General features: G+C 41.3%; 2 protein-coding genes across 9 annotated transcripts in view; one reads left to right on the plus strand and one right to left on the minus strand.

Annotated features, from left to right (window-relative positions):
* Positions 1-20,646, plus strand: part of trio (trio Rho guanine nucleotide exchange factor) — a 39,931-nt gene extending 19,285 nt beyond the window's left edge. For 4 of the 8 annotated variants that reach the window (XM_066394123.1, XM_066394118.1, XM_066394121.1 and 1 more), the window contains 17 exons: positions 83-182; positions 2,980-3,247; positions 7,902-7,977; positions 8,995-9,112; positions 11,416-11,512; positions 11,564-11,700; positions 11,796-11,879; positions 12,462-12,626; positions 12,679-12,911; positions 12,961-13,139; positions 13,331-13,539; positions 13,598-13,801; positions 13,859-14,112; positions 16,599-16,733; positions 16,785-16,956; positions 18,065-18,692; positions 18,766-18,971. In XM_066394123.1, coding sequence (XP_066250220.1) covers positions 83-182; positions 2,980-3,247; positions 7,902-7,977; positions 8,995-9,112; positions 11,416-11,512; positions 11,564-11,700; positions 11,796-11,879; positions 12,462-12,626; positions 12,679-12,911; positions 12,961-13,139; positions 13,331-13,539; positions 13,598-13,801; positions 13,859-14,112; positions 16,599-16,733; positions 16,785-16,956; positions 18,065-18,692; positions 18,766-18,956 — 3,250 coding nt within the window. In that variant the 3' untranslated portion in view covers positions 18,957-18,971. Of the gene's footprint in view, positions 1-82; positions 183-2,979; positions 3,248-7,901; positions 7,978-8,994; positions 9,113-11,415; positions 11,513-11,563; positions 11,701-11,795; positions 11,880-12,461; positions 12,627-12,678; positions 12,912-12,960; positions 13,140-13,330; positions 13,540-13,597; positions 13,802-13,858; positions 14,113-16,598; positions 16,734-16,784; positions 16,957-17,702; positions 17,868-18,064; positions 18,693-18,765; positions 18,972-19,229; positions 19,403-19,453; positions 19,626-19,682; positions 19,822-19,871; positions 20,271-20,322 lie in introns of those variants that run through there. The other 4 variants (XM_066394124.1, XM_066394119.1, XR_010752333.1 and 1 more) reach the window with 4 other exon arrangements.
* Positions 20,647-21,180: 534 nt separating this feature from the next.
* LOC136411529 (uncharacterized) lies at positions 21,181-21,794 on the minus strand. The gene is made up of 3 exons (XM_066394134.1): positions 21,626-21,794; positions 21,502-21,569; positions 21,181-21,445 (listed from the first exon to the last, which is right to left on the minus strand). The coding sequence occupies exons 1-3, from the start codon at positions 21,747-21,749 to the stop codon at positions 21,269-21,271; spliced, it is 369 nt and encodes a 122-aa protein (XP_066250231.1). The 5' UTR covers positions 21,750-21,794; the 3' UTR covers positions 21,181-21,268.
* Between the last annotated feature and the right edge of the window lie 2,230 nt (positions 21,795-24,024).

Here is a 24,024-nt window from a genome sequence, read left to right on the forward strand (position 1 = left end):
CATGAAAGCTCAATTTTCTTTAAAATTTTTCGTCACTTCTCCGTCTTAACCTTTAAACTTAACCTTTGAATCTCATTTCCAGAGACCTGGAAGAATGCAACTCATTGGACGAAAGCGTGGAAAACCTGGACCGCAATTCCCTGGCCTCGTTCGGGTCTGGAAACACCACCGATTCAGATAAGGTAAGAACTTTCCAGAGCAATAATTATTATTCGTTAAGTGTCGGGTAGTTAGCTTGCGAAAACTCCTTTTTGAGGGGGAAAAGGGTCGCGCCCCGGTGACCTTTCACACTCGCCACAGTGAGGGCGGAGTCCTATGGGGACCGAAGGGACTGTTTTTGACAAATAAAGACAAGGATTGGCAAACGTAGTCCCAATTGGAGCGAAATGAGATTGTTTTTTTTTAACCCCGTTTTCAAGTAAATCCTTGAGTTAATGTATTATTATGGTGATAGTCTTGCTCATCGATCATCCATCGCAGTTTCCAACAAAAGGAGCAGATGCCCGGAAAAGTGGTAGCTTTAGCTTTGAAGTATTGTTTTTATCGATTATTTACAAGGAAAAACAGTAATTTTTGCTTGAAAATATATATAAAAAGAACTAAAAATGCCTTAATATCACTGGTTTTGAAAAATGGTGCATTATACTAGTTTGTGAGAGTAAATTGGGCTTTTTCCATTCTTCTGTCCATCAGGAATCCTGTCCAGGACAACGTTTGCCGCATTCTCCTTGTGGTCTTGCGTTTCGTCTCCTTTTGCAACGTTGCCACATTTTTTCATAAAAATGTTTAGTTACATGGAATGGATACAAATTTGAATATAGCAAGAATTTAAAAAAGGGTAACTGAGTTAGCCAAAAATTAGAGGCACGTGGCAGATATAATTTTGAAAAATTATTTAAATCCAAATCGATTCTTGACGTCAATGACTTAAAAATTTCGGCTCAATCCGTTATATCAATAAGGAGCGTCTTGAGTACATTTCTATGCATTCTTTTTAACTCCGTGGAAGTTTCAAGAAGTTCGGCAACATTGCCTCCATACTCCCGATCCCGGGAGTTCTCCCGCTGCCAGCCAGTCTCGCTGGCGGGATCACGGGACCCGGTGCAAAAGCGACACTCTCTCTGACGCGACGTCTATCGGCGCCGACGCCGATGCCTTCACCGTGTCGTCCCGACGCCTCTTTCGCCTCGGAGTCCCGCCGACGACGTGGCTCCTCCGCGTTCATGGGCGCTCACAGTCCCGGAGTCTCGTCCTGGGTGTAGGCACAACATTACCAATAAAGATGGCGCTTTTGTCGACTGGACTCTGCGACACCCGGACTTTGCCCCACTGGACCTAGTCCGGAAACTCCTGCCCATCCGTCTTTCAGTAGATTAAGGCAAACTGTATCTGCACGCGTTGGCAAACTAACCACCTTAGAAACCAAATAAGAATTTATTGAAAAAGTACCCGCTCTGTGATCACGAAGCTTTTAAATCGGTTCCATTTTGGTGCTTCTTAGTTCGTAAGATTAGGATTTTAAGAGACGCACAAGTTAAGTGAGTCACGTTCGCAGGAAGCGGTTAGACAAGATCGTACCACTAGGGCAGCTGCGAAAACATTCCACTTGCGGTTTAGATATTATCGTTCCCGATTAAAACTCAGGCAGTACCCCGGTGGCGAGCGAACAGAACATGTCGGGAAACGCGGGTTCCACAGGTGTATTGGCCAAGGCCCAAAAGGCCAAGAGAAAGATTTCGTTGCCGTGGTTCCGACAGGGCAGTGTAGCTAATCAGCACCCGACATTGACCAGACAACACACCATAGATACGCCTTCTAGTTTCCAAGCGCGGTTGCTGAGGAGGCAACCTAGTCAAAACGCCATGGTTGGTACCGGCTTAGAAAATATAAACCTTGGTTTTTAACTACCAACTTCCTTTCTACTAGTCCCTGAATATATTATTATACATTCGAAACCGTTTAAACGCCTCCTCAATAACTTAGAAATTCATTTAATCTACTTTTTCCCTATTCGTCCTACATATATGCAATGATGATGTTTTCTAGACCTGACCTGGAATATAATAGCTTAAGAAAAACATCAAAATGCAATAATAGACATCAAAATTGCCTTAATAACTTCAATACACTTTGATTTTCACTAAAAATCTCTGAATATAAAATATCCTTCAGACCTTTAAAAACGCGTTTAAGACCTTTTGAAAACCCTGAAAATTGCTCTGAAAATTATTCTAATACCTTTCCTTGCATTTTCTTTCCCTTTAAGGCCCTGAATATAAAATTCTTTCTTCCCACTGAATTCCTTTTTCCGTACTTGAAGGTACCGACCTTTAGATCTTCGAAAATACGTTAAAAACGGTTTAACACGCACTAAATTACACATAAAATTAATACAAGCGACTGCGTTATTTTTTAAGCAAACCTTTGAACACAACAATTTTAACTAAAAATCGCTTGGTATTGAAATTCTTTCAAATGTCCAGTAATTGATAGTACCAACCCTCTGTTATTCACCGGACAGTTAATTCTAAAACCACAATATATAAACTGCTAAATTGGAATTAATTACCAGAGTGTTGTGGACTAACTCATTGCAAAGGGATTATGGCCCTAATCTACATGCATTACTCAGTTCTAGAAAATGTAAATTCGTGCCCTTCTTAGGGCGAGGCAATGCCCGTTCCAGAAACAAAACGGTCCTAACTTAACGTCAAGAAACTAATTATAAAACCTATTTATTAACGCGGCTCTAAACGACAAGTAATTACTTCTCCCATGAAAAGGTTCACGCCAATCCCAAGGGGCTGGCCCTTGTTAAAAAGGCGTACTATTAAATTACCCATGTGGGGTAAATCAATATACCCTGTGTGTGTGTGTGTCTGTGGTGTGTGTAAATTTTTTCTTTTTCCATCACCTTAAAATACTTTAGGTTCTTTGGAATGTTCTAAAATTTTTAAGAGTTCTTTAATTTGATTCCAGACTGGCGTTTTAGAAATGACGTGGGTGATGTCCGACTACACAGCAACTACCCCTCAAGAGTTGAGCGTGACCAAAGGGCAGCAGGTGGAGGTAGTGGAAGTATGCTCGTCGAGGCCGGACTTTTGCCTGGTGCGCATGCCCACCCGAGGTTCCGAGGGCCACCAAGAGCCGGTCCCCGAAGGGCTGGTGCCCTCGGCCGTTCTGAAGCAGCCCCCTCAGCCACGGGGCTCGCCTTCGCGCCGCCTGAATCAGGACCACGACATGTCCGGTAAGTGTCAGATTTTTTGCCCTTCCGAAGGGTCAAGGACGAAAATTAGATACATCCACGGGGCCGTTTATCGATTTTGGCGCCCCGGAATGCCGAAGAGACGTGAGATTCTCGGCCGATTTGTTCATCCGGTACGGGGGAGGGCTGGATCATGGCCCTTCGGCGGCACGCAAAATCGATACGATATATGGCCGACTATTTATCGATAATGAGTTTGTTCCTCGGGTCGCGTTATAGTCGAAAAGTCGCTTATGTAGGGCAGGAGAGCAAAGGCGCAATCTGCGCCTCCGGATATCTAAATCTCTAAATCTGAAATTTTTAGAAAGACTGTTACAGCTCGCAGTTCCCCACATATTTTCTAATTCTGAATTATCAGACATCTCTCGAAACTTGAGACTTTCAGATGAAGTTGTAGACAGTTGTGGATACTTCTTTTAAAACTCTAAATCCCCAACAAAGAGACCAAAGTTCGGAGACGCTACAACGGTCTTTCTCGACCTTCAGAAAGCTTTCAAAATGCAAAATCTAAGACGCTTCGTGATAGCTCTTGAATCTCGCGTAATTCTAGAAGCTAGAAAATTATCGCCAAATCTTCAGATTTCTCTCTAAATCTGACACTTTCCCGTTTGGAAATGTTCGCGAAAATTTGGCTTTGTGCCGCTTTTTATCTCACCTCGAACATTCCTAATAACGCGCATTAACCCGTGTTCGATTAGCGGAAAGATAACGTTCGATAAATGTTATTTATCTTTAAAATATTATTGCGAATGAAACGTCGCCGCGGCGATTAGATAACACTTCGGGAGAAAATACAGGAATGTTTTATCCAGTTACATGGGTCGTATGGGTATGTGCGTTCAGTGACCATACTTCCTCAGCAATGCGCCTTTGTTGGCTCCCATGACAGAGCAGCGATGTTCAAGTGTTTCCCCGTCAAATGCCAAGAAGGTACGTCTTTTGTTTTATTCCAGGGGCGCACGCGAACGCCGCAAATTAATTAACGATATGGACTTTGACGTTGTTTTGCGGGTAGCGTGCAAACAATTTAATCAAGTAATTACCCTGTTTATTGACCGACATCGTGAGGGATAGTTCCGCAAACCTACTCGTAATTTACTACGAGGAGTATACAACGCGAGACGTGTCTTGATCAAAAATCATATTATACGCATAGATTGGTGAGTGCCACGCGTTAATTGACTTCGACATTGGGGCTGGCGCCACCTAGAGGGACCCCTCAATCGCTGGGATTGCAACAAGAGATGGCGTTGCTTTATTTGTAAACATCTTGGTGTCACCAAGTGGCGTGGGCGGTGAATGGTGCTGACGCAAGGAACAAATTTGTCAAATGAAAAATGGATTTACGTCTCCCGGTCCACGTAAACCCGTATTTTCTAATATTAGCCCGACACAGATCCTCAATGAATTAGATATGATACTGTTTGTCCATGCAGCTGGCACGGGGCCAATTTTTTTGCCCACCACCGATTTTTTTCAGGGGGTTATTTTAAGGTAAAATAAGGGGGTAAGCCCCCTTGGGGTCAGGGGCGCCCCGCTTGGCACGGATCACTTGCATTTGGCCGACGAGACATTGTTGATCGTCAGTTGTTATTTAAGTGCGCATCGCGAGAGTCGTCGATTGTTTTATCTCTTTAGCTTTGCGGTGTGGAAATGTGCTTTTGGCTCATCTAAATCAGCGATTTGTGGTGATTGATTGGTGTAGTGTTATGGTGATTGATTGTAGCCATTGGATTCGTTGGTGAGCCGTCCAAATAGTAAGTGGCTGTTTGATCTGGGCAAAGAAGTCTCTTTCGGATTCAAAAGGAAAGTTCTATTACTCAACAAGTCGTTCTAACCTTGAACCGTCCCGGTATAATTAGCAATAACTGGTACTTTTGTTAAAGTACTTCCTTTTTGCAGTACTAAATCGCAGGATTCTATATTGTTGTCACGAAGCATTTCCATCCGCAGAGACAGATATCTGAATCTATGCAAGTCTCTTAATAATAATCTTTCAACTCTCTAAATCTGCGATGCGTAATCCAATCTTTCGACCCTTCAACCCTTCTTAGCTCTCTAAATTGTACTTCAAGTGTATTTTCCAACTCAAAAAATCTCTTTAAACCTGGAATTTGTAGCCCAACCTTTAGGCGCTCGATTCTAAATTCCCTATAATTATGTGAAATTCAAGGTAGGCTGCAGAGGCCTCCTTAAGCCTTTAGAAATCCCTCTCTTTTCGAGGCCTTCTTTTAAACCACAAAATTTTCTGCAAGCTCACCTAAAATTAGAAGTGTTTTTCCAACCCCTCGGCAGTCTCTCTAAATCCGAAGACATTCCCCATTATTCCTCTTTCTTGGAGAGCCGTTGTTTTTCGCAATTTTCAACCTCCTTGGAATGGCTCTTAAATCCGAGAGATGTTTATCGGTGGCTAATTGCTGGCATCGATCAAACGGACACCTTTCTGCAGCTCCTTGCAATTAACGCGATAAAACGCCAAGCAGAAATAAACGCGGCACTTGATGGCCCATAAAATGCGAGCCGCAGGTCAAGGCGACTCTCTTGGCGCCCGAACAAATATTTTACAACTTCTCTTAAAGCCTTCGCAATACTCCTGGAACTGACTGCAAAACCCCCTTTCGAAATCGCGAGGCGACGCCACTGCGTCAATACAGCCTTGAGAATCGATTAAGCAAACGAACGGCGTCAAATAAGACAATAGAGCATAAGTACTGCCTTAATAGGGCCAAAAGGAAGTGCGCCATTTGCAAAGGAACCGGGTACGTCCTGAGACCTGATGCGACTTTTATTTGATTTGTTTTGATTAGTGGCCAGTGGCGTCGCCCTGCAATCACCAATTCGTGCATCGCAAATAGAAATCAAGTCGTTTCCTTTTAAGGAGTATCCGCTCACTTGGCCAGCAGATGTTCCATCCTTATAGAAATCGCATGTAAACTGTTTGCATGTGTTGTGGAGGAATTTGAAGAAAGGAGATTTCAAGGCGATATTAAATGCCTACCGCTGTAGTTGGCGAGATTAGATCCTTCGGAAATGGCGCAGGGATTTAATTATAAATCCTCGAAAATAAAACACACACACACACGCGTATATTTTATGGCTTATAAATAAATCTGGATACGTTTCGGGAACGAATTAAATAACGGGACAATTTCGCTCGAATCGATGATGATGATGATGTCCTTTCCAGATCTGACGATGTTTTCCGTAAATAACGTTTAACCGAGCGTGGCTATCGCATGATAACGATAACCGTAAACGTAAATCAAAGTTCTTATAGGAAAATTTGATTTGTGCAGATTTTGGACTTGCACTGAGTTCAAATTAGTTTAAATTTTTTCTCAGACGACTCAAGCTCAATCCAACATACTTCCGTTGATTGTTCAAACCGTTAAACCCCCGTTAACTTGCAGTTAATCATTTAAACCACTCCCAATTTACCATCGATGCCCCGTATTGAAAATTTGCCCGTAACATTCACTCATAAACCCTTAAGCGCAAACATTCCATCACGATGCCCCTATCGAACTTGTAATTTCAACGTCTATTAGCTTAAATAATTAACCGGCTGATTAATAAACCTCGAGCAAGGTAACTTTCAGATGGCTCATGCAAGACAGGTGTTAATGCCTACCCGAGAGAATCAGGTTATCTACATGTCCCTTTGGGGAAAATCCACGCCCATTTTCAGCATCTATACAGCAGGTAGTCGTAGATTCTGACTAGATGTAACCTTATCGTTTACACTTGGTTAGTGGACCTTAAGAGCACTAATCTTCGCTAGGAGACTATAACAGATTGGTGAGGTGGTGCAAGATGGCGAAAGTACTGGTGGGTGATGGAGTTCTTAAGACTACCAACAACCGCTTTGCAGATTTCTTCACATGGTGCAGTCAGTTTTTAACTAAAAGCCGACGCCCTCGCAACGCGAGAATTCCGCTTTTCCCATCATAAAAACAAACAAAATAAGTGAGTCACGCGAGTCTAAATCTGGTCATCCCGGAGGTCTTCTTGACGGTTGGTTATATTGTGAGTTGCTTTTAATGGATTTGGGAGCCTCAACAGGCAACCAGGAAGAGGGAAAATCACCCTTAAAGCGCAAATCGAGCTTCAGGAGGGTGTGCGAACTTTGTGATCGCGTGGCAAAGCTTTACTTTGCTGAAGGTATGTTTGTTTACATGCAGCTGCAGTGGATGTTTGGTGCAATTTTAGAGATATTTTGCAGCAAACAAAAGAGCTTTAGAATAAACAGGTTCCACGGCAATTAGCGAGAAATGATCGATTTGGTAACCAGAAAAGGAAAACCACTCATTATATAAAAAATATATTTACATATTTTATGCACTCCGGTAATTATTTTCTCGGCTCTGACCCCGATGAAATTCATCTACAGCCCTTATCCGTTACTTATGATTATTGGTTTTCATGTTATATATCATTTATCCTAGTACCATCGGCTAGGTATTCGTTTTCAGCCAATTTTTGCTTGAAAATCCATTTTCGAAAAAAATTATTTCGAAATGGTAATTTCCATTGCGAAAATAAACCGACGAGGCCTTGATCGCATTAGATCATAAGTACCCGCATTGCATGCCGTTAACCTATAAAAATATTAATAAAGTGATTCTTTTGGTTGCAGAATCAGTAGCGCAACAGAATGACGCTTCGGCTGTGAACACGTCCTCGCCAGTGAACAAGAGAAGAGGTTTCAGCGGGTAAGTCATTTTTATTTATGTTAAATCCTTGAAAATGGCCAAAAATCGGGAGACATTTCAAATTGAAAAACCTGAGAAAGAAATGCATGTATGTACTGTTGATGAAAGTTGCCATAAAAAAACTACGAAGTACATTCAATTTTGCAAATCCTCTTTGAATATTCATATTTATCTTCGTTAATTTTTTCTCTAACCCCTTGTTGTGAGTACTCGTTTCAGCCACTTTTCCCTCAGAAATCTAATTGTCAACTCCATTTTTACTCAACTGGGAGAAATTTTTCATTTTATTGAATTTTATCTCGTGGGTAGGTCACACCTAGGTGACAAGGCTACATTTTCCAATAATACTACCATTCCTTAGGCAATTTTCGTATACTCAAGTTCTCACTGTTCGCTATCTTATCATAGTTATCATTACTTGCAAATGTATGTTTGCCGATTGACAGTGCAGTTAAAAACACGGCCTGAGACGATTGTTTTTATCTGTGTAGAAAGACGATTTATCGTGTTTAGTGTGTTATGGGTAGAGGGACAAAGTTCCTCAGAAAGTGGTGCAAATGCCAATATGGGGATGGCAGCGTGGAAAACCTCATAGATGACGGGCAAGTACTAATGCATAAACTGATGTTTCATGCGGTGATTAATAATAGCGTATTTCCCAAAATCCTAAAAAGCGCTCGAGCCCAGGTCCGGAATGCCGGGAGGCCTTACGTAACGTTCCAGTAAATGTTTAGTTAGAGATAAAAAGTTATAAAATTATTATTCCTTGTTTAGCAAAATTTTCATTTCGTCGGATTCTAAGCCTTGATTAATCTAGCGTAGTTTAACTACCATTGATTGTCTCTGATGCGCCCCAGGTGCAAACCCGCGATTTCGGATCAGTTTCGACCGGTCTTTTGTCGCGAAATGGACAGTGTGCAGTTTCAGCTCGACGCGGTCCTTCTCTATCTCTACGATTTCCTGTATACCCTCAAACAATCCCCTTTTGCGTGGTTATACAATAAGGGTCTGTTTCAGGAGGAAATGGCTACCGCCGCCCCTGCGTAAACTATCCCAGGGCAAAGTCGAGAAGTCCCAGCCTCCGATAGACCCAAGGCCGCCCCTGAAGAAAACTGGGTCAGATAAGAGAATCAGGGTAAGTGCCCGTTTGTTTGGGTTTTGCTTGCAATTGCGTCACCGAAGATAAGTCGCGATAAGACCCGAACGGGGAGCGTACGTAAGTGAAATTTTATTAGAACATTGCTAATCGGTGGGAAAAATAGATGCAAATGAGGGGTAAGTCTTATCTCTGACTATAAGAAAGTTGCCAACCTAACTGGAAAATATAGAGATGCATCTTAATGCCCAGCGGGCAGATGCTCTGGATATGTTATTGCAATTAGGACATGTGAGGCCATAGTCCTGAGTATAATGTTAAAGCTCTTTTGCATATTTCTTTAAATTGTTGTTTAGTTAACTCGCGAGGCTCTAGCTACGAAGAACACACACAAGTTCTTTTAATGCATTAAAAATATGCATAAGTTGGAGTTGTCTGGAAGAGGAATAATATTAAAGATGCAAATATCTTCTTTATTCATCGCTGGTTTTACAAGTTGGTAGCAGAGGCACCTACCTCTATTCAATAGTTCTCATCTTTAACGTTTTTCCCCAATGAACTATCCTTATCCTCGTATTGCTAACGCCTCATGATCACGTTAATTAACTTTCTTACTCCTCAAGTTAAATCTGCCGAGTTTCCCCATATTTCCAGCTGGTTTTTTCTCGCGAATTCGACCACCGCTACAGATTTGACGTACCTCTTCTCCTCTGGTAGCTACGCTGCAAATCGGCTTTGTTGCCTACTTTTGACAAACTTAAATTGCATCTTCATAAAACACAAAGTAAAGGATCGTTTCGTAGTAACTGGTGCACACGTTTTAGTCGTTATTACGATGTTTTGATTAGCATAATAAACCATCTCGGAGATTCGTTAACGGCTTGTATAGGTTCTGAAATTTCGTCTGTATTTCATACGTAGTATGACTTATATGTGTTTATGCGGCGAGGAGCGAAAAGTTCCAGATGTTCGAAAAAAATCGGCAGTAAGCTGAAAAGGCTCGAATTACTCCAATTACCTACCTCTGAGGTTGAAATTTAACATTATTATGGTCGCGTACGAATCCCATTAAGGTTATCAGCTTGTCCCCATTGTTGTGAAAATATCGGTTAAAATTCCTTCAAAGCATTGATAAATTCCAATGAAAGTTTCCAAATTATTATTATTCATTTTCACACACGTATACCTGAGAAAACCAATTTCTTATCTGCCAAGCAACGTGACTCACCCGCAGAACTGGGTGCATTTCACTCCTTTCAAGCCTCATCTCTCGTTGAGTTCTCACTGGAAACGCACTTAAAACAGAACAAATCCACTCAACAATTTTATTTCTCATAATATAGCTGACAGGCTAAATTTGGCTTAAACAAACATGCCCACTTTTGCACAAACCTAAACTCCAGTTGTATCAGTCGGTGTTTAAGCATGTGAGAGATAAGATTACGTTTGTAGATAAAAGTGTTTCGTAACGAGTTCGAAATGAGGGTGAATTTCTTCAGACGCTTCTCCTGCATCCCCGTTTACGTGAGTATCGAAATAAGCCCGAGAATCGATAAGGGCCTGCATTTTTTATGAAGAAAATCGTCGGAATCAGTATCGATAATTCAGCGAGCCAAATCGATAATATGGTGAGCTTTTAAGGATGTAAAAGTAGCAGGATTTGCTCCAAATTTTCCTGCGGAATGCATAAACATGTTAAACGTGAGTCTAAACATTGCCCGACCCAATCACTCTTCGTGTAGACTGTTTAAGGCGTATTTGTTTGGCCTGTTTTTGAAGGTTAAAGTTGTTTTTTCCAGCTAATCAGATCCGCAAAGGATGTGGGGGCATCATCTTCAAAGTTAGTGGCCACATGATTAGTCAATGATTAAGAAGATAGGGTAAAATCATAAAAACACGTGCGCGTTTAAGCTTGCTGGCACTGAATATTTCGGCACCTTTTTAGGTGGCCAAATGTTCAGGGTCCATTAAAGTGAATTAAAAACATGTTCCTGGAAATTACCACTCATTTAGGTCAAGTTAAGGATATATTGGATTGAATTTAAAAGCCCATTTGAACAACAGTTTTCCAGAAACTGAGGTGACCACATGTTCCTGGAAATTGCAGTTTGACGCCGTGTAATTAATGATTTTTTAGATTTAATTTAAAAGCCTGTAAAAGAGCAATTTTCGCGTACTGCTCTTGAATATTTGGCTATCCGCGAGGTGACCAAATGTTCTTAAAAGTCTCAGTTATCGTGTAGAAAATAACAAATTGGTTTACGTTAATTTCATTAAATTTTACACATATTCATGAATTATGAACTTTCTAGAAAATTTTAGAACGTTCCTTTAATTTCCAGGTGCCCCCAACCGACATGGGCAACAACAAATCCTCTGTGTCAGAAGGAGAAGAGGAGGATGACAGAACCACGCCCTTAAAAGGGGCCAAATCCCTCGGTAAGGCTCTTCCTCACCTTACTGACCCCCTTTGCTTATTTCGACTTTTAGGGGCTGAAATCACCAACGGGGATGAAGTGGATGAAGAGTGCGAGCTGCCTCCACCCATGAAGCCCATACAGGAACCCATTCTGGTACCGCAACCTCCTCCGGGGGTACCTGATATCGAGGAGAATCCTTGCAAAAGGGTAAGTTAAACTCGATAAAAACACCACTACAGGGGTGGCACGCAACTTCCTTCTTAGAGGGTGACTAGTACTACTTTGTTTCTGTCCTTCTCTAGGTTTCTAGCCTCACGATAAAATCGTTAGAAGGGGGCACCTCAGCCGATTTGGCCGAGATCGAGCAAATCGTCAAGGAGAGAATGGTGCGATGTGTTTGCTTTTGTTTGCGAATGCACCCCCGTATGACAGTAGTCTTTTGTTTCCTCCCTCTCGAATTTGGCCTATATACAGAGTGCTTATTGTTTTAGTCACGATAGCGGGAATCCCGGTTTAGTTAGTAAACAGTAATTACTAATGCATGTTTACGATCCTTATCGGAATAGTGCGGAGGCAAATTTGTTCATTGAACTTTGATAGGAAATAAGTCGTTTAGATGCAAACCGAAGTTACGTTTCCTGCTATTATTTGATGGTTTTGACTTCAATTCGAAGTGCTGAATATAAATAAAGTAGGATGTAAACACTTGGATTTTGCATGCTTTGGTGAGGTGGCACTGATCTCCATTAGTCAATGCATGATCAAAGTATTTTTACTCTTCTTTGGAACCTTTGGGATATTTAGCCTTCCCTAGAGGTTTTTTAGGGATATTTTAGAAATTTCACGAATTTGAATAGCTGTCTAATTCTTCCAGAAATCCAGGCAAATAAATGCATGGTACATTCGTAATTTTAAGGCATGCCTCAAATCGCATTCAGCAATCATTATTTACGATTTTTTTCTAACAGGAGCAACACTCTGAAAACAAAGAAAGACACTCAGCGCTCAGAAATACTCGCAGCTCAGAAGCCCTGTCCGATTTCAGCCTGGACAGTCATAGAGATTTATCCGCTCAGTACTCCTCAAATGAGGCTGCCGCTTTGGCCTTCAGCGGGGATGAAAGCGACAAACAGGTATTTTTACCACCGTCAAAACTCAAAACTCGCATTAAAGCTCAATTCTCAGGTGGAAATCGACCCTCAAAAAATCGAATCTTTCCTCAAGAAGCGCCACTACGTGCTGCAGGAATTGGTGGACACTGAAGAGACCTACGTACGCGATTTGTCCCTTATAGTGGACGGCTACATTGCAACAATGCGGGACAAAGACTGTGAGATTCCCATGCCCGAAGACCTGCGCGAGGGCAAAGATAAGATGGTTTTTGGCAATATAGAAAACATCTATGACTGGCACAAGAAGTAAGATTTTGTAAAATGTAAGACGTGGTTAAAAAATGCTCTTTTGCAGCCACTTTCTTAAGTCACTGAGGACAGCTATTGAAAATCCGGAAGAGCTGGCGCAACTATTCAAAAGATACGAGCGCAAGCTGCAAATGTATGTGATATATTGTAAGAATAAGCCAATTTCTGAGTTCATAGTGGCAGAGCATTTAGACACTTACTTCGAAGAGTTGAGAGTTAAGCTGGGTGAGTTCTGACATCCACTTTTCTTATATTTTAGATATATCCTTAATTTGATATATGAAAGCATATTTCGTGTAATAACGTACTGGAACGGTCAAAACTGCCTTAACGTCAAGTAAATATTGATATTTTTGAGGAGTCTTCGGTCTTTCAAAAAATTCTCCGCACCATTTAAATCAATGTACACCTTTTAGGTCACAAACTACAGCTTTGCGACTTGCTAATCAAACCGGTTCAGCGCATCATGAAGTACCAGCTAATGCTAAAAGATATTCTGAAATACACTGAAAGGGCCGGCATTAAGAGCGAAACAGAAGCTCTGAGGGCCGCTTACATGATCATGGTGGTAGTGCCCAAGAACGCCAACGACATGATGGACGTTGGACGACTGCAAGGCTTTGAGGTAGCTTTCTGTCCCAATATTGAAGTATTTTAAGTGGAATTTATATTGAGAATTTTAGGCAGGAAAGATAACCGCGCAAGGCATACTGTTACTCCATGGCTTGCTCAATGTGTCGGACCTTCCAGGCCAAAATCCCACAGTGGTGGGTAAAAACAAGGAGCTACAAGTGTTCCTCTTTGAACAGAGTATAATTTTCTCGGAGATCGTGGGCAAAAAGACGCAGTTCACTAGCCCGCAATACATTTACAAGGCGCACATACAGGTTAATGTTAACCCTATCAATTAGTTATCAGAAAAAGAGAAAATTATGCATGCGCAGGTCAACAAGATGGTGTTAGACGACTCGCGAGACGATGGCTGTTTCGTCATCAAATCAACGGAACCGAATAGAAGCCCGAGCGTTTCCGAGGCTAAGAACATTCACTCAACCATGGGCTTCGTATGCTCGGCTCAATCTGAGGACTTGCGCAATCAGTGGCTGAAGACGATCAAGGACATCCTGCAGAGGCAGCGCGACTTTCTCAATGCCATCGAGAGGCCCATTGATTATCAGAAAGAGAAAACTAGGGAATCGTGAGTATCCCGGAAGCTAGCCTATCTGGATCTAGGCGGCTAGCAATGAGATTTCTTGTTATTCCTGAGTTACGTTGGCGACTTATTGGTTGCTGCCAGTCAGTCACTAATAAGCAAAGTTCTAACATCAACCTAGTGGTACTTTCTTATAGTTTATATAACATCACTAATTTTCTTTACTGGTTTTGGATGCAATAACCAAGGATTTGGCTGGGTTTTGGAGGCCTTTCCTTTGGAAGGTCTGTGAAATCGTAACTTTGGCTTCAGTACTAACTCAAGGGCATCAAAGATTTAAATAGAACTATACGTAACGTTTGCCCATGAATTCCAGCTTAAATTGTTCATTTCCTGGGAATTCAAATTTTAGTTTTACAATCACTTAGTTTCTGTGATAATATGTTATGTGTTAAGATAGGATAGTCATGTCTGCAAAATGTAAAAACCGGGTTCAAGTGGTAAATTGAGGAGAGGGACTTAAGGTTTTCAATGTAGTTGGTTCATATTTATCCTAGATTTCGGTATTTTAACAATTTAGCCTTCTATTTAGCCTCTGTCTTCAAGCCAACCCCTTTCCTTTCAAAACACCTCCATAGGAAAATCAATCCCAGCAGTTCCAAATACACTGATTGCAAACTTGCCGGAGCAACTCGTGCTGCTAATAGCATACTGTTCACGTATCCAACAAGGACAGAGAAACAATATGGAAAACAAATTTTCCAGTAAAAATGTCGAATAAAATGACCCAAATTAACAGTAACAACATCGCTTTGGTTGCTTCACTGCACCATCACTTGGCAACTGCAGTTCCTTGGTCAACCACCATGGTTGCCAATTCGGCGATAAGAAAAAAGTAAATTAGGATAAGGTGTCACCATTTTGCGACAAGGGGTTGTTTAAACCATATAATTTGTTTTAATAGAGTAGAAAGCCAATTCGGATCGTTACAAACCTCCAAAAATACCTGCAAAGGGTCCCGATACTATCCCGTTATAGTGCACATATTTCTGGCTGTTTCTGACGAACCGGAATTAATGTTCCCAAGGATTGAACAAGAAAATAATGAAACAAAAGGCATGTGTATTGGCCTCGTCATCCCTCTTTTTACTTCTAGTGTAACTTTTTGTTTAGATCCTAATATCTTGAGAACCGTAAGAGCTATTGAGTTGAGATTGAGACCAATCGAAAGAAGAAAAGACGCATCCTTCATTTCCTTATAGCTATATACAAACATCCATGCATTCGCGTCTATTTCTAAGAAATTTCTGAGATTCCTTGAATTTTAATCGATAATTAAAGTGAACTCGCACCTTCTAACTATATGCTAAAATAAATTTTTAGTTTTCAAAACAATCCGCGCTTCTAGATAAACCAACTCACCATGAAAGAAACTACTAGGGAAAATATGAACTGCCACTGCAATCGACCTGTACAGGGAGTTTCAAGAAACCTCCCTTATTGACTTATTTACTTATACCTCTGGATGTTGCGTCAGTTTTTCTTGAAACGCCATGTAAAAAATTCAACCCTTGAAACTCGCCCTTATCAGGGATGGTTCAACCCTTAAAACTAGACGCTAAGAACAAGATTTCCCAGCATTAACTACTATTGTGACTTTAAACACTGTCCTATGCTTTATATTTCACCCAGAAGGTGGTTATTATGAGAGAACCCTTAAGGGGGATGAAAGTGGACCCACATCTCAGATGCAAAATAATCAATGTGCGTGTATTACTTAGGTGTAAGGGTTATTTTCCATTATTGGTGTACACTTGCAGGCAAAATTAATGATTTTTGTGGAATTTCCTTAGCTTTGCCTTTCAGTGTATAATTATTATTATTCGTTGTAAATATAGATCAGATGTGTATGTTTGTATATAAATATTATTATTTTCCATTGCGGTGCAATGAACATGAACATTTTCCATAGAATAAAAGGTGAAAATTATGAGAGAGTTTCATTTAAAGTTTTCTATATGTTTTATTATTTATTTATGTTTTCTGTATCATTTTAATTGGTCACATTTTTTCGTTATAATTTTCCACCTTTTATATTATTATTTTTTTAATTTGTTTTGGATGCAGAGAAGCCTGTACCAGCGACAGAAGAGTGTAAGTTAGCAGATGGCATGTCGATTATTCTGAAAACGAAACGATTGAAAAGCGCAATTTCCAAAATTATTTTTGAGTAAAACCTGCTATTTTGAATACAGACGTCACATTGTGATGCTTGATTTTAAAGGGAATTTTAAGGATTTTCTCAATTTAATATATATACATTTCCATTGTAAAATAATGACAACCAATATAAATAAGTAAGCCCTAATAACCTAATATAGAATAATAATTCATTTCTAGACAAATACAATTCTGCCATCCTGTATATTTATTTACCAACTCTGTACGCTGCTTTGCATGACTAGTATTCTTGCATTCTACCCTAAGTTCTCTCAGCTTTATTTGCAACCTCGTTTTACTTAAAATTGCAGCTCTGACAGTTCGTGGGAGTTCACCAGAACCACCCCCATTGACTCGCCGTCCGCAAGACCGCCCCGAAAACCCACCCATTACATCCACAAAGCCAACACCATAGGAATACCGTCAGAGAACGATTTGAACTCGAGGTAAGGTTTCCTTTCTGACTTATGACGTTGGAACTGATTTCCGGGGTGTAGCGACTCTTCGGATAGCAAAAACAACAACCACAAACCTGGGAAGAAAAATTTCTTTGAGGGGTTTAAGAGCACTTTGAGGAATAAACACAAGAGCGACTCTGTGGTGTTGGAAACTGGAAAGGAGAGTGAGAAACAGGAGTTGCATAGGCGGTGGAGTGAAGCCCACCATTCGGTAGGTTCCATGTAAACCTGTATACAGGGTGATTCAGAACCATGGATTCAAACTTCTAGGGACATTTGAGTCTAAAAACCCATGTCCAGAAATCTCATTACAAATTATAAAAAGTCCAAGATTTGACTCCCACTGATTATCAGCCAAGAATTCAGTTTTGTCAGTAGCTGCTTCATCGAATTGTCGAACAACCCAATTTCTTACGTTTTGTTTTATGCGCCATTTTCGTGGGCTTGTTAACGTGTACGCCGGTATTATTCATGACCATTTGGTTAGGCCATACCTCCTGTCTAATCGTTTAACGGGGCCTATCTATAGACGTTCTTTACAAGACGTTCCACCGAAACGTTTTGAAAACGTCTCATTAAACATTCGACAACAAATGTGACGGTAACCTGATGGTGCGCTTGCACACTTTCCTATTCAATTCCGTCAATATTTGGATCGGCAGAGGTGCTCCAGTTTCATGGCCCCCTACGTCGCCCGATTTAATACCTTTAGATTCCTTCCTGTAACGACATGTAAAGTTTCTAGCTTAAGCAACGCCAGTGGAAACAGGGCAAGTGCTGTTTGCACGAATTACTGCGACGTGATTTCTTATACTCTTATGTCTTTTTATTGTTGCACTGGATAATCCCTAGAGGTTTGATCTCACAGCTTTAAATCACCCTGTACAGTCTTGGACATACAGTAGCGTTACATTCGGGGGCATGCCTGTATAACAAGAAATTTCTCTTTTTCTCCAGGTAACCTAATCCCCTGTTCTTTCTTCCCTAACTTCCGGTTACACCAAACCAGTAAAAACTAACCCTAAAGGCTGTGATATAGTTTAAGTGAACGTTAAAGTTATATCGAGGACTAATAGTGCGTGGTAGTTTAAGGTAATTTTGTCTAGTTGATGACTTCGACGAGTAAGTGTTTGTTAGCCAGAGAAAACAATAAAACAAAAGTTTCTTTACATATTTATTTTTTATTTTACTAATGCAGCCTGGGAATGGCTGACGGTGGGCATGATCTACTAACTAAGGGAGTTCTGTGTGGCTTTTTGCATGTCTGAATGTGCCACTTTGTACCATGTTTGTCGGTGTTGTGAATGTTGCTTTTGCAGTGCGAAAACCACATCCTCGCCCCAGGAACTCAGGCGGTGGTAACCCGAGAACACCCAGGAGTAAATCTGGGCGAAGCTCTCACTGTGGTCAAATTCGACGAAAACCAAGGCTACTTAGTCCTGATAAACACAGTGCACCAGAAAATCTGGCTCCCCTCATGCGTTATTTCTGGCTGCGCCCGCAGGCCTTGGAACTTTGGGTATTCTCCATCGACCTCCGTACAAACTCCACCACCACACATGACTTCTAGGTTAAAAAAAACATCTTCAAAACTCTCCCCCATCAACGGTCAGGCCCCCACGACCATTCCCGAAGGACCCCTTCCAGAATTCCGGGACAGGCTGAAGGATGTCACCGTCCAGGGGGGATCAAAGGTCATCCTGAAGTGCCGGGTGCGTCATTGCGGGCCTAATTGCAGGCAGAGCTGGAAGAAACTAGATCCCAACTTGTGCATTTTGAGGAATGGCAGGTTTATGCTGGACAGCAATGACGAGGGCGTGGCCGTGTTGAGTCTGGAAAATGCCAAGCCCAGTGATTCGGGGACGTACTCATTTACGGTGACGAATGACCATGGGTCAGCCAGTTGCACGTGTCTTCTTACCGTTAAACATAACAACTCTTGCTTAGGTATGTTCCTTTAAAAAGTGTTTTTCTTGTAAAGCTTTTCAGTTTACGGCGACATCTTTGGGTCATTTTTCAGCCGAACCCCGAATTCAAGTACTGACGTCGAACAGCGTCGTACTGGAATGGGATAATTCCCAAAACTGGCACTTTTTCATCGAGTACTGCAAGCTGGGTTCGGGGGAATGGACTTCAGCTACGTCTAAAGTGCCCATTGCTGGGACGTCCTTTACTGTCGACAATTTAGTACCAGGGGAAACCTACAGGTAGATTTATAAAAATGCTTTACTAAGCACTCTGCAGGGCAGCAGCGCATTTAAAATTGGTTTTAGACCTCGAATTTCAAAAATCGTTTGTTGGATCGGGGCTTAGTACGTCCCTGTCTAGTGTTCAGGGACGGTCGGAATTTTTTAATTTCTAGCCGACCGTCACTGCTTTTAGGATTAAAACTATTGGCGTGCGTGATGTTTTTCGTTTGGATAATTTTGCGGCAATAAATTGTTTATTGCCGCAAAATGATACTTTATTGGAGAAAACTTTCAGTTTTCGTCTTGTTTCGTGCCATAACCTGGCTGTCAGCCTCCCAACAGTGGCTGTAGCCCTTCCTGTAGCAGACACCCTTTTGTGGCAGCAAGAACAGTTCAACCGGAGATACATCGAGCTGGAGGAGATCAGCAGGGGGCGATTTTCCATCGTCAGGTTGGCCAAAGACAGAGGTAAATTCCCATTAATTATCATGGAATTTTTGGTTCTAAAAATTATTCCAGGCACAAACGTGCAAGTCGCCCTGAAGCAGGTGACTAGGCGGAAGCAGGCGCACCACATCACGCAGGCTGAATACGCCCTTCTGGCCCAAATGGAGCACCCTAACATAATCCGGTCTTTGGCCCTCTTTGACAACGCCCCAGTGCCTGGGACTGATACTATAGTTCTGGAGTTGTATGTCTCTGAATCCTTAAATAAATCATTGGACTTTATAAGATGAATTTCCTCAAGGGTAAAGGGGCCTCTCTTGTTTCACTTCCTCAGCAACAATGGTGATTACCTGGAAGGAGACGCGAGGCTGTATTGCAGGCAACTTATGTCTGCCCTGGGGTGGCTGCACAGAAAGGATTTGGTCCACTTGGATGTCAAGGTTTAATCTCAGGAGAGTTGAAATTTTGTTATTTACGCGCTTTCCTTCAGCCCGAGAACGTGATGGCAGACACCTCTTTCTCCCCTCCAGTGGTCAAACTCGTGGACTTCGGAGACTCAGTCAATACCTCCAAAAACGTGATTCTACCTCCCGCATGTCTCGAATTTGCCTCCCCCGAGCTGGTGCTGGGCCAACCTGTAGGCAGACACACCGATTTCTGGGCCGCTGGGGTGTTTCTCTACGTTCTCCTCAGCGGGGTCTCCCCCTTCTTGGACGACTCCATGGAGGAGACCACCGCCAACATTTTAAAATGTGACTATTGCTTCCCTGAAGAATATTTCTCTGCCATTTCAGAGCTGTCGAAAGACCTGATCCGGAGGTTGCTAATACTTGTTCCTGGGCAGCGTCTGGATATGGAGGCGGCTTTGAGCTCCCAATGGAGTCGGGAGGTGAGCTTTAACGCCCCCATCATGGTTTTTTAATAAGATTTTTTTTTATAAGGAAAACTTGCCGTCAGTGATACCGAGTTCGAGGTTAAAGACCTTCATGCAACGAAGACACCCACCTAATATTCCTACCACACCGACTAGTCCTGTGTATTCAGGAGAGCACATATTTTGATACTAATTAAAGCTTTCTATAGGGAGTTTGATTAACAATGATTTAATATGACGGATGTGATATTGTTGTTTTAATTAATATGGTTTTAATTAGGCTAAGACGAATATTGATATTTATATTACATGGTTAAAATGTTACTATGTAGGATACCACGTAATTTTTTAATGCGATTTTAAATTATTTTTAAATATATGATCACCTATACAGTGCGGTTCTAAATTACAACCGGCCCCCTCCCCTCTCCCGCCTTTTTTTAACTTTTAAACAAATTAGTAATTTCTTAAAATTCAAAACCAATATTAAATGGGGTAAAAAAGTTTCCCCTGAAATATGCATGCAGAAAAATTTTTCAGTTAGTTTTCGAAAAAAAAAACTATAAACAGAAAACAATAAATGTTGTAAAAATGCAATACACAAGACGACCCCAATGGGCGCAATTAGCTAAATATTTTGTAGGAAACTGGATTGGATGACGTAGCCCAATTGAATGGCCTGCAAGATCTTCCGATTTTACACCCCTAGACTTTTTTTAAGAGGGCCATGTTAAATCAAAGGTTTTTGTTACACCACCAGAAAATTTGGTTGAATTGCGACGACGAATTACAAAAGTTTGCACATTAATTAACCCACAAACTTTCGTTAATGTAAGGCAGGAATTTGCTAATAGCATTTTTGTCAGGAGCAAAATGATGTCCATTTTTAACATTTAGAACCGCACTGTAGAAATGAAACACGAGTTTCTCTTTGCAGCTCTTGCAGAAATAAAGTATATTTCTACCTTAAAGAACAGTAATTACTACTTGAACAGTGCTTTCATTTTGGGAGATCAAAACGGCCTGATGCCTGGATCATCTGTGTCGATGCAACCAATAGGGTCTGGGTAACAAATCAGTTCGGTGAGGGCCTCTGCGTTAAGCAGCTCTTTCCTCTTGCGAATCTCCTCTTGGTTGTCCAGAAAATAGTGGAAGATTTCCCTTGAGAGAATTGCTTCCTCCTTATTTTCCTGAGCACCCTTCAGTTAGCACATAATTCCTCTAAAAGGACCTAATTAATTCTTACCCATTTTTGAAGCTGAATCTCAACTTTGTATCCCACATCGACTTTGTCCCGGATGAAAGGCTGCCAATCTGAAGACAAATCATTTTTTTGTTATATTACATCAAATTCCTCGAGTCTCAATTACCAGTCTCAGGCATGTAAGTCAGCATCTCCCTCATGTCCTTCATGGTCAGCTCCCTGAGGGTCTCCCCAAGAGCCCACGAGGACATCACCAATAAAGCACTCACAAGAACCATTGACTTCTCCATGTCACGTTCGACTGAGGATGGTACTACCGATCCATAAATGGTCTTCCCAGGCTCGTAAACAGAGACATTATAAGATTAGTGGTATTTGCTGGATTAAGTTAATCTCAATCTGACACCGGTTTAATCCTGAATATTAACTTTCATTCGATTAGTCAATATACTATTGTATATGTGAAATATGTGAAATATTGTATGGGGGCGATTGCCTGTGTCTCCCCTACCTGCCTGATTCAAGAATTTCTGAACCTGTGTTTTCCAAACACACGATTTAACCATCCGGGGATTAGTTCGCACAGAATTCCAGGTCATCACTGCTTATTTTAGTTATTAGCTAATTTGTTGTTCTAGTAATGCATTGAAAGTTGAAGAGCCATACGGCCGACAATGCACGTCTACAAAAATTAATTAATTGACGGGAAACAGAGCTTTTAATCCTTTTCACGGCCGTTATTCCAACCAAACATGATCAATCACTCATGTTTGGATGTCGGAAATTTTTGGCTCGCAATTTCTATTCGGAGCAAAGTTTCTCTGTTGGAATTTGTTCGAGCGTGCGACATGGGTTCCGGGAAGTTTCACCCTCGCATTTAGCACAAACGCTTAAAAAATCCATAATCCATTAGGCTTTGTTTACCTGTGCACTTCGACCTAAGTCCCTGATGGCAATTTCCCCTCATAGAACACGCGGGCCATCTAGACGCAGGAGACGACACTCGGTTTGACAAGTGCAGTTGAACCCTGGCACCATCTACCCGCAATATAAGCAAACTTGCGTTTAAATTTTTGAAAATTGGGCCAACTTATGAGCGATCTTTGGATCGGTTGGGTCTGTGATGTTCTGTGAAACCTCCGGCTGAAGGGAAAACTTTTTAAAAACAATTTGGCCTTGGAAATAGAGTTTGTTAGGTCACGACTCCTTTAACCTGCGCGTGTTGCGACCCTGGATGTTCATTAAACATATTTGCGTTTTTTTCTGTTATTAAAATTTAGAGTCCTCGATCTACAGAAAGTCAGTAGCGCACCATTTGGGGGATTATTAAGTTAGTGACATGGTGCGAGAAATTTTTTACTTGGCTGTATAGTATTAAGTTTCCTCGAAAAGGGATTTAGCTAGTAAATAGACCTGCAAACCAAAAATTCCAATTGGAAGCTTTATACCCAAATCTTCTGGATTAATGTAATCCAAATCAGTAAACCCTGGACAACCAATCGGCCGCCCATTTAAAACCTATTATGTATTTCCAGCTAAATTCGGCTCCATGTTTACAATGCAAATTCCACGTCATGGAGAAAACAGGAGAAACTAAGTTTAATTTGTTTGGAGCAGATTCGAGTCATGTATCTCCAATATGATTAATGATGTTGACTCTTGAAATCTCTGATTTTTAACGTAAGTAACTGATAAGTACCTACATCCGCTGGTGCCGCTAGTGCCGATGACCTAATTTTTCCGAAAAGAGCTAACGAAATTGTTGAATTTAAAACTTGAAAATGCCTTTAATGTCAGCAGCCTTAATGTGCGTTTTAGAGCTTCTGGTGGTGTTAACCAGAGCTGCGCAGTGGGTAGCTCTAAGAAACTAACAAGGCAGGAACTTGCCGAAATTTTAAATGAAGTCCCTGTACAAGACCATTCTACACTTCTATCCAAATTGTATCTAAATAGAGGGACACTCTTTTGTCAAGAAAAAGTTCCTTCGCGGCTACGATTTAACTCACGAAACGCCCCTAAAGATCCAGGTATGATCTCAGATATTACAGCTTCACGAAGCATGACAAAACGATTCAATAGAATCTGGATTCGGAAGAACAGCTTCCATTAGCGATCTACTGCCTAGTCACTGAGGATGAGACTAGCGATCCAGAAGGGGAAAGAGAAAAAAATACTGAGTGAGACACAGATCTGCTACCCACTATCTATAGGTTGCATCGACTTTAGTTAAGCAGGGTTGAAGCCTTAGAAAAGCGTTAATTTTATGCAATATGTAGATGAAGATTTGACTGTAATTTGTGAAGAATCACCCAACGCAGGACAAAACAAGTTTTTTCTTATATGTATTTTTCGAATTGCTTCCACTTGCTCTGCGTTGAGTGTTCTAAATTTGATGGTGTTCGGAACAAATGCTCCTTAAGCCAATAAAAAAATGCTCAAACACCTCAAGGGCAAATGACTATCGGTGCGCAAACAATCGCATCATTATGCCTAAAATAAGCAATGATTGCTCGTGATCAACATTTATTTACCGATATTTTATAAAATGTAACAGTAACCGAAAGC

Source organism: Euwallacea similis, chromosome 10 (assembly GCF_039881205.1).
Source record: "Euwallacea similis isolate ESF13 chromosome 10, ESF131.1, whole genome shotgun sequence".
In the NCBI taxonomy this organism is placed as follows: Eukaryota; Metazoa; Arthropoda; class Insecta; order Coleoptera; family Curculionidae; genus Euwallacea; species Euwallacea similis.